Raw genomic sequence first — 10,100 nt, forward strand, 5'->3', positions numbered from 1 at the left:
GCGTTTTGTGGACACGGTCGTTTATAATAACAGTACACAGTATAAATATAATTTAGAATTCTCTGATCGATCAAAAAAATTGATCAGAATGAATTTGATAATAGTTCACTCATCGTTTAAATCAATCACAATTGATAATCCATAGTATAACAATAAATCGACAATTGAACAGAAGCGAGATTTACAATTACGGTGTAGTGAGCACACAAACAGTACGTACGATAATACTCAGTGATGTTTTTTTTTGCTTTCTTTTTGTAGATAAAATTTAATAGGACTTCAATAACGATTTTTCATTCATATTTTAATTAATTCCCGAGCTTTGCACTCTACTGCCTCATCGGGCAATGGAAAATGGACGTTGTGATAGTAATAACATTCGTTTTATCAATGTTGATTTCGCCTATCGTCATAACGAATCATGCATTGCGCAATTGAGCTTTTTTTCTATTTTTTTTTTCAATGAAATTTACTTCGACAATAACAGCTCCTGACGATTTTTCATTCGATTTAAAAATTCATACGACCACCTTAAGAATGATAATAGCAGAGTCTGTTCACAACAGATAAAATACTTGATCCATTAAGTCAATTAAACGATAAAATAATACGACGAATATATTATTGCAGATAAAATATTTCTTTAAAAATGAATAATACTACTAAGTTGCAACTAGCTGCCAAATTAACGAGTTAGACGGAATTGATTCATATTTTTTATCAGAGTTATCTACCAGCATCAGAATGGACAGAAGGATGAAGCCTGTAATCAGTGTATGACGAATAAAAAATTCTAAGTATCTAAATTTCCCCCTTGGAAAAAATTCTCCATTCCTACATCTACAATTGATTATGCTTTACCTACGAATTTTAATTCTCATCTCTTCGTTACAACAATAGTATTGTCACTACCAATGATTAAACATAAATAATCATCCCCTCCCTCCCCTAAAATGGATGGTTATTCCATCATTATTTTCGTCTTCCATCGAACTCTTCCTATTTAACAATACAAACGAAAGACATTTCGTTTCGCAAAATTGTTCTAAACAGTAGAACATATTAAATTGGTAACGAAGAAAAAATAATTCCTGTTCCACGATATGGAGCTATCGAGTGGTCACGTTTATAGAATACCTCGAACAATTGCCCAGTGAATTCGGTGGTATTCTGTAAAAATATCTCTGGCACGATTAGATATCGATAATTACCAAATGTATCAATTCCAATAGGCAATTCAAGGGGTGATCGAGGTAATCAAGTGTTATCTCTCTGTTGAATATTTTCCCCTGAGCGGATTCACTCAGAATACTTTGCTCCACATCTTGACCATCTTCTAGAAGAAATCTCTGCCGTGAGGACGGTTTGACTGTTGTTGCATTCGAGGTCGGCCACCACGTCCATTACCCCCAGTCCCGTGTCTTCGGGAGTTTCTCAATTCACGATCTACCTCGAGCTCCTCGAGCTTCATGGTGAGTCCCAGTTTCTGCTGGACAGCCAGTCGCAGGAGATGATTCAAGGTCTTTCGATCATCTTCAGCTATTTGCAATTGACGCTGAAGCTCTTCTACTTGAGTTCCGTATTCCTCACAACGCGCGGCAAACATCGCACGTAAACCTGTTGGTAATTCACAGTTAGGTGGGTGTTAAAAACACCAGTGGGGGCATCATGAGGGAGTTTGTGGGCTATTGGGAGTTGTAAGCCGTTACCACGTGGAGGGATAACACTAGGAAAGTAGCTGGTACGTGCTGTGCATGGAAATAATCGAAATTATGAGTTGTTTCATATGGAGACATTAAAGTAGCTCTAAATTGAAAATTTGTAACAACTTGACAAAATTGTTACCCTTGGAATCTCAATTGTTTCCCCAATTCAATTGTCCTCTGTGTTTTTGAATAAAGAATGTTCTTAATAATCGAAAACTGAGTCAATTTTTTAATGTGTCGATTCAAATCAATCCTTTCATTGTAATGGAGAATAAAAATGGACATTTTTTACTATGAGATGTGAAAAAATGCAAACTTTTTTCAACAGCTCATGAAAGATAATCCACTTTGTGAAAACGCGTTCTATTCTTTATTCTTTACACAGAACTGTTTGAAAATGTTCAATGTTTTTTTAATTTTAATTGAGTTTGATAATTCAAAAACAGGGAATATGCAAAGAGCTGCTTTAAAGGGATGGGATGAATGTGGAGCTTTAATCTGTTCGCTAACTAGGTCAGTCTTATTAATTGTACGTTTGGCTGCTCGTTATGGCCACAAATTAATTAAGAAGAGATTAATGGTTATTTATGTGGATTTTTCAACACTTGAGGAGATATTCGCGATTGCATACGCCTAATGCTACAGCTAGATCAATTGTCACTGAGCTTGATATTAATATGAAAATGTACATGAATACTTGATAATGAAATGATACGTTTTTTTCCAGAGAGTTTTTCATGACATTAGTCGCACATTCAAGGAGGAAGAGGTAAAAAGAGATCAGCATTAGTAAGAGATTGTAAACTCGTAGAAATCAATACCAGAGATAGTGGGGTCGATGAACTGTTTGCAAGTTGTTCAGTATAGTTCAATAAAATAGCCCATCTTCTCCCCACATCTCTTTTGTCTTTTTGGAATACTCACTGGAGAATGTTGCAGCATTTTCCTTCAATCTCCTCAGCTCATTCCTCAGCTTCGAGATGGTTTCGCTGACGATGCTCTTCTCAGTCTCGTACTTGCTCTTGAGGTTGTTCAAGGCGACTTCAGCTGTGTTTTTGTTGGATTTGAGGACAGTCCTGAGGGTGGCGATCTGTTCCATCTTCGTGGACAACTGGGCTTTCAGCTTGATCACCTGTTCCCGGAGCTCTGACTCCTCTGCCTTGATCTCATTGTCAGCTGCGAATGGCAAGAGAACAAAAATATATGATATTAAGAATATTTAACATTAGTGAAGAAAATTGAAGAGCATTTAACATAGTGAAGGAAAATTAAGTTAAAATCGACTCGTTAAACTCTGACTTTACAATTGGAAGATCTCCAGCAAGTGGCAATTGCACTGGAAATTCCCGTAATTTTATCATTGTAAATTTAGAGTATTTGTTAGTGAAAACAAAAGAAACTATCGATATTAATCGAATAATAATTTTGTGAAAATAAACATAAATTACAAAACTTCCAAAAGCATGTCTTTCTACTGTTTGAAAATTTGAAATGTCTTTCAATGCCACCTTCAAGGAGACTCTCATGAGGCTTTTCCCAGAAATTGAATGAAATATAGTTCTGCCAAATATTATAGATTATTATTTCGGAAATTTCAATTTTTATATAATAGTAGCCATTCAAAAAAGGATTTAATAATTTAATGCAAATCATAGATAGTTTCGAAATATAATCACCATCAGATACGGCCCCCTGTGTTCCCTTGAGCTTGGACATGTCGATCGTATGCTCTACAGCATTGCTGAGGTGCTTGATCTGGTCCATGACAGTCTCAATGTGCTTCCCAATCTCCTTTGCCTTGCTGAGACTCTCCAGATCCTTGATAGGCAGTCCAGTCTTCGACAGCGTTCTCAACCACTCGATTCTACCACTAGACTCTTCCTCCTTCATAGGGACAATTTTTTCGTGATCAAGAATCACTCGGGACGGTGTTTCACCATTGACAGCGCAGACGTGGTGATACAGTTGAGCAAGCTCGTCGGAAATATTCTGAAGATCATTCTGAGCTGTGTCCAGGCAACCACCAGCTTCAGCCGCCAGTTTCGAGACGATGCCAACGTCTGACTCCAACTGGGTGTTCTTGTGCTCGGTGTCCAGCAGCTGAAAATTCGGAATTAACCAGTTGAGAAAGGGTTAAGAGGTTTTGGAGTACAATGATGGGTACTGGCTTCGCATTCTATATTTCTTTGGATGAATACACATGCCCGTAAGCACGATATTTCTGGTTTTTTGGTGAATTTATTCGATGCAGTAGTGAATTCATAAATAGTAAACATTAAAATCAATTGATAAAATCCTTTTAGACAAGCAAATCTCATTCTGAATTCATCGTAAGATAAATGTAAAGTAGCTCTCCCTTTCAATATTTTTTAGTTTTTCAATTCTCAAACTACATCAGATAATTTTTTAAAATATCGTTGTTATTGTCTAAACTTTCATTAAAATTGAAATGTTGATTTTCACGGATTTAATGGAGAAAAAAATTCGCAATGATCTTTGAAATCACTGTGGAGTAGAGTAGAGCTATTTTAATGAGATGTTAAAAAATTATGTCTCTGTTTCGTTACGTTCTATGAATTCCATATTGCATGAATCTTTCTTCACGAGCAATGTGTAGCATAACTGCAAGGAAAATTGGTGACACTCGTAGAATAATAACGAGTGTTCGTGCAACGAGACTCATAGGATCAAGAGTTTCATGCCACGTTAAAAATTCTCCTTCTCAATATTCTCTCGGATCATTTGAATCATCGGATTCTTGGGTGTTTAGTACTCTTGCATGATGGACTTGTAACGGTATTCTGTTAAGATGAAGAAGCGATTCCTAGTAAACGTTGGTTAGGACATCGTAAATGAAGCAACGTGAATTCATTAGATAGGCAGAGAGTAATGAAACGTAAAATTAGAGATAAACTCAAGTTATTATTAAGTAGGTGGTAAATACGTAAACGGGGCCACACGTTCCAACCTTTTCCTGAAGGCTCTTCTCTGACAGTGGTATCTGCAACCCGACAATTTGTTGTTCAACATAATTTTTAACATTTTAACCAACACCACGGGATTCTTTTGTTAAATCAATAATCTAGATATTTTTCCCCCTCATTACCCTGGTTATCACCGGACACAGGAGTACCTTCTTGTTTATTCACATACAATTAATGATTGTTGTATGGATTATAATTCTAACAACAGTCTTACCTTGTTTCTAAGATTTGTCAGCTCTGATCTCAGTTGTTGAGTTGTGTCGGAGATGGTTAAACCAGCTTCGAGCTCCAATAGGTCTTTCTGGAGTTGTTCTACCTCGTGAGCCGACATTGTGCTCCATTGGTGGTACTGCATAACAGCCTGCACTCAAAATTAAGTCAATGAAGACAAATCAATGAGAAAATTTTATAACAAAATCGGAACTAAATATTATTCCAAATCCTTATATTATTAACTGTAGATATTTGTTAAGTCACACCCCAAAAATTCTCCCAAAAAAAAATCACCTGAGTTAATTTATCCATAGCAGTCTCCTCTGTCTGCTTTTCTGGAAGCTTTGAATGCAAGTGCTGAAGCGACTGGACGTGAGCTGACAATTGCACAATCCTGGCGACAAAGGCCTGCAACTCCCCCTGGCTCTTCTCCACCGCGTGCTGACTGTCTCGTAAATTCTGCGTTAACAGGGCCTTCTCTGACTCAGCGAGTTCCAGTTGTTTCTCCAGTTTCTTCAGTTCATTCAGGTGAATCTCTGAAAACAGATCAACTTGTTTGCCAGCAGCTGATGTTCCTGGCTCCTGGGTCTTGAGATCAGCCTCAATCCGCCTGAGAGCTGGAGAATCGTCCTCTCCATCACTGCATATCGTTTGGTCTTCAGTGATTCCTCGGATCGAGAGAGCAAGATTACTAAGATTGTAGATCGATTCGCTGTTCATTCTCTGGTCGAGTTCCTTTTTCAAGGCATACTTGGCCTCACGCTCTGCCTGGAGGGACTCCAGTGCCTCCTCCATCTGCTTCTCAGCAATCGTTTTGAGGTTCGACAGCTCTTCAACCTGACTGTTCAGTGTCTCCACTTCCTCGGTCAATCTTCTTATTTCATGTTTTGCACTCTCAAATTCGACTTGACTCGAGCGCAGGGTCGACACTTGTTTTTGAAGGGATATATTCTCGTCCTCGAGTTCTGAATAATCCTGGAGTAGACGAGTTTCACGGAAGCGACACTCTCGGAGCTCCGAGCGAAGATTTTTCCGCTCTGATTCCGCCTGCTGGTGATCCTTGCCAACATCCTCACGCTCCTGGAGGGCATGATCACGCTCGGCTTGCACTCGCTCGAGCTCGTGACGCAGCTAAAAAAATCGAAAAATTATAGGATATCGGCAATAACACAGTTGTGTCAATTTATTACAGTAATTTCAATTCTATTGTGATGTTAAAATTTTTCCCAAAGTAGATAATTCATGTCTTAATTTGAATCCCAAAGAGATATAACTTATCAACCTCTTTTTTCCTTCCCCACCCCCTCAGATAAAACCTTATTGACTCACCTGTTTAATATCAGTCTCAAGCTCAATTATTTGCGTCTGCAGTGACGTTTCCCTGGCAGCACTCTCACAAAGAAGGCTCTCTTCCTGCTCGATTCCACTCTTAGTCGTCAATTTCGTTGTAGTTTGAAACTTGGCCAATGCCTAAAACCCAAATGAATTAAAACCTCATTCACCCATTCATTATCTCGAAAAATGTGAATGCCTCATACACTCCCTCGAGACATGGCTAGACCCTCCCAGAGGATTGAGTCAACCGAATGCCAATTCTCCCAACAGATTCTCCCCAGGAACTTTACTCCAAAAATATCTCTGTTTATTTACTCTGGGCCATCTCAAGAGGATGTGAATCCCTCGTAAAATGAAATGAAAAATTCCAACCAGGGATCATCAGTAATATTATTCTGAGTCATATTTTAATTTTGATTAGGTCATGTAGATTATCCAGATAATGAGTAATATGCATTTGTCGATTGAAACCGATTCGATAATGAGCATTTTTCACGTTACAATTACTGATTGTTGCTGTAACCGTCAATATAAAATAATTACCCACTTTTTCATGACTTTCTCCACCTTTTCGAGATAGTCATCATTAAATTGAAAAACGCGATAATTTTCGGTGCATATCTCAACAATGACGAGGCCCCGGTCTCAAAAATATTAGTAATCGTTTTCTACTGGATATATACGCAAAATTTAATGGGTTTAGTTCATGGAGACGTGATTGACATCAACAGCTACTGCAAATGCCCCTCAAATTAATGATTGATTTGAAAAGAACTATTGATTGATGTGATAAATATTATTGATATTGGGCTATTAAAATAATTAACCTCACCGGTTGCTTATGAAGAATTTGATTATTCTAATAGTAATATCCTTTGTTGATTTTTCTGAACACTCATTTCAACTAACCTCTTGAGTGATGTCGAGTTCGTGCCTGGTATTTTCGTAGAGGGTCTCAAGCTCATTGCACCTCTGCTCCAGGGATGACTTTTCCTCGAGAAGGGCCAGGCCATACTGAGCAGATTGAATTTTCTCTGTGGATGCCAAATCCAATTCCCTCGAAAGCCTCTCGATCTCTGCCCTCAGGTCGGTGACACCTTCCTCACTTGTTGCCATATTTGGACTAATACCTCTCGGATAATCAGTTAAATCCACTGGTTTCGTGATTAACTCAGTTTCGCCTTTTCGTTCAGCCTTGATTCGTTACCGCGAGGAATACCGAGCACCGGGCATTCCTGATGTCGACGAGTTGTCTCTCATCGTTCGTTTGATCCTTAAAATTCCTCGCCAAGTCAATGTCTTCAGGATAATCTGTCGGGGTTGGTAACACCAGTGGCACCTTCACATACTCCAGTGGATGACTGACGTCGACGTGTGAGATGGCAATGGAAACAAGAAATCCTCTTTCTCCAACCGGATGAGGAGTTTTCACGCACCCTAGAATGAACTTTCTGGTGGAGACAAGCCCATGTGGAGATGTCATTGGTGCAGAACAACGAGGTCCTCAAGGTCGATTCCCAAATGGCCGCTCAAGGGGAACGTCACAGAGGATTGACTAAAGTAGAGGCTCAGTTCTGGGGGTTGGGGTGACCTCAGCGGTATCGTAGTACTGCACTCCAAGAAAGGGAGGGCGCCACACGCAATGGGGGTGTTGTCCCGTCAGCCGACCTCGGTAACTGCCTCAGTAGCAGTCCCACTGTCAGAGGGACCAGTCAACTGGATGAATTTTATTTAATGTGTTACAAAATTGGTATTCACTGAAATAGAAAAATGATAAATTTTCAAAAAAGTAACGGAGGAGCATAAAAATGGAGAAGGTATTCACTGAAATTTGAGAATTCGAAATTTTTGAAAAAGTATCAGGAGAGCATGAAAATCGAGGAGGTATTCAATGAAATTTGAAAAATTCGAAATTTTCAAAAAAGTATCAGAGGAGCCTGAAAATCGAGGAGGTATTAAAAGAAATTTGAAAAATTCGAAATATTAAAAAAAGTATCAGGGGAGCATAAAAACCGAGGAGGTATTCACTGAAATTTTAAAATTCGAAATTTTCAAAAAAGTATCAGAGGAGCATGGAAATCGAGGAGGTATTCACTGAAATTGAAAAATTGAAAATTTTCAAAAAAGTATCAGGGGAGCATGAAAATCGAGGAGGTATTCACCGAAATTGAAAAATTAAAAATTTTCAAAAAAGTAACAGGAGAACATGAAATACGAGGAGGTATTCACTGAAATTTGAAATTTCGAAAAGTATCAGGGGAGCATGAAAATCGAGGAGGTATTCACTGAAATTGAAAAATTTTAAATTTTCAGAAAATAGAATTCATCCAGTCAAGTGGTCCCTCTGACAGCGGGACTGCTACTGAGGCAGTTACCGAGTCGGCTAACGGGCAGACACCCCACCATTGGGTGCGGCCCCCACTTTCTCTTGGGGTGAGGTACTCCCTGGGAACTGAGCCACTCAGTGGGGGTTTGAGTAACCCCACCGGCATTGTACCCCACCTCACCCCAAGAGAAAGAGGGGACCGAACCCACTGGTGGGGGGGTCTGCCCGTCAGCCGACTCGGTAACTGCCTCAGGCCCTCAGTAGCAGTTCCGCTGTCAGAGGGACCAATTGACTGGATGAATTTTTATTCTGAAAATTTAAAATTTTTCAATTTCAGTGAATACCTCCTCGATTTCCATGCTCCTCTGATACTTTTTTGAAAATTTCGAATTTTAAAATTTCAGTGAATACCTCCTCGGTTTTTATGCTCCCCTGATACTTTTTTGAAAATTTCGAATTTTTCAAATTTCAGTGAATACCTCCTCGATTTCCATGCTCCCCTGATACTTTTTTGAAAATTTCGAATTTTAAAATTTCATTGAATACCTCCTCGATTCGCATGCTCTCCTGATACTTTTTCAAAAATTTCGAATTTTCAAATTTCAGTGAAGACTTCCTCCATTTTTATGCTCCTCTCATACTTTTGTGAACATTTGTCATCTTTCTGTTTCAGTGAATACCAATTTCGTAACACATAAAAGAAAATTCACCCAGTTGACGGGTCCCTCTCATAGCGGGACTGCTATTGAGGCAGTTACCGAGTCGGCCGGTGAATTACGGGACGACCCCCCCATTACGTGTGGCGCCCTCCCTCTCTTGGGGTGCAGTACTACGATGCTGCTGGGGTCACTAAAAACCCCAGAACTGAGCCTCTACTTCAGTCAATCCTGTTTGGAGAACGTCATCAATTATTTGCTGTCTCTACGGTAGAGGAAGATCCTAGGTACTTTCCCATTTTCTCCAATGTTCAAATCGTTTAAATGTAACCGCGAAACGTCAAGGATGTTCTATGCAATTTTCGCAAGTATTCTCAGTCATGAACACAAAAAAATCGAGAAATTTTCAATTAAATCATTGAGTTGCTACTTGGCGACTTTATCAAGAGTTAAATTTCTGAATATCATGCAGTATCATGGCAATACGTCAATTACGGTACATTTTTTTAAACGTGCATTTTAGAATTGTTGAAATAATAGACATTATAAAAATACTAGGCAATCAAGCGCGGGTTCTATTTCTAAATGAACGCTCTAGCGCACAGTAACATCCTCATGTTATTGAAAATGTTCTAGTCATGGAAATTATCAATCAATCCATCACCCAATCAGAAGACGAATAAACAGTTAACAATCAAAAAAATCACGCATTCTCGATCAACTTTCTGATAAGGGATAAAACAATAAAGTCTTGACCTTCCGCCATTCTGAGCACTCGTCAGAGAGGTAAGTACGAACTTTCCGTACAGGTGTGTGGAAAATCGTTATTTCAATACACATAATGACTAATTTAATTTGATTAATGACAAAAGGCAAAACT

At 38.9% G+C, this 10,100-nt stretch overlaps 1 protein-coding gene and 1 long non-coding RNA gene across 3 annotated transcripts; one reads left to right on the top strand and one right to left on the bottom strand.

Moving 5' to 3' along the window:
• Positions 1-452: 452 nt before the first annotated feature.
• On the bottom strand, positions 453-7,696 carry BicD (protein bicaudal D). Of its 2 annotated transcripts, XM_011308629.1 has the most exons (8): positions 7,148-7,696; positions 6,233-6,373; positions 5,198-6,034; positions 4,905-5,051; positions 4,675-4,707; positions 3,383-3,806; positions 2,631-2,882; positions 453-1,617 (listed from the first exon to the last, which is right to left on the bottom strand). In XM_011308629.1, exons 1-8 carry the CDS (start codon positions 7,352-7,354, stop codon positions 1,337-1,339), a joined length of 2,322 nt encoding a protein of 773 aa, XP_011306931.1. In that variant the 5' UTR covers positions 7,355-7,696; the 3' UTR covers positions 453-1,336. The 2 variants fall into 2 exon arrangements, with proteins under 2 accessions (XP_011306931.1, XP_011306932.1); XM_011308630.1 differs by lacking the exon at positions 4,675-4,707 and having other exon boundaries at positions 7,148-7,695.
• LOC105268798 (uncharacterized) lies at positions 1,637-2,734 on the top strand. Its single transcript, XR_892378.1, has 3 exons — positions 1,637-1,741; positions 2,434-2,475; positions 2,646-2,734. It is a non-coding gene; the product is annotated as an uncharacterized lncRNA (long non-coding RNA).
• Positions 7,697-10,100: the final 2,404 nt, after the last annotated feature.

Source organism: Fopius arisanus, unplaced genomic scaffold (assembly GCF_000806365.1).
Source record: "Fopius arisanus strain USDA-PBARC FA_bdor unplaced genomic scaffold, ASM80636v1 scaffold00061, whole genome shotgun sequence".
Classification (NCBI taxonomy): Eukaryota; Metazoa; Arthropoda; class Insecta; order Hymenoptera; family Braconidae; genus Fopius; species Fopius arisanus.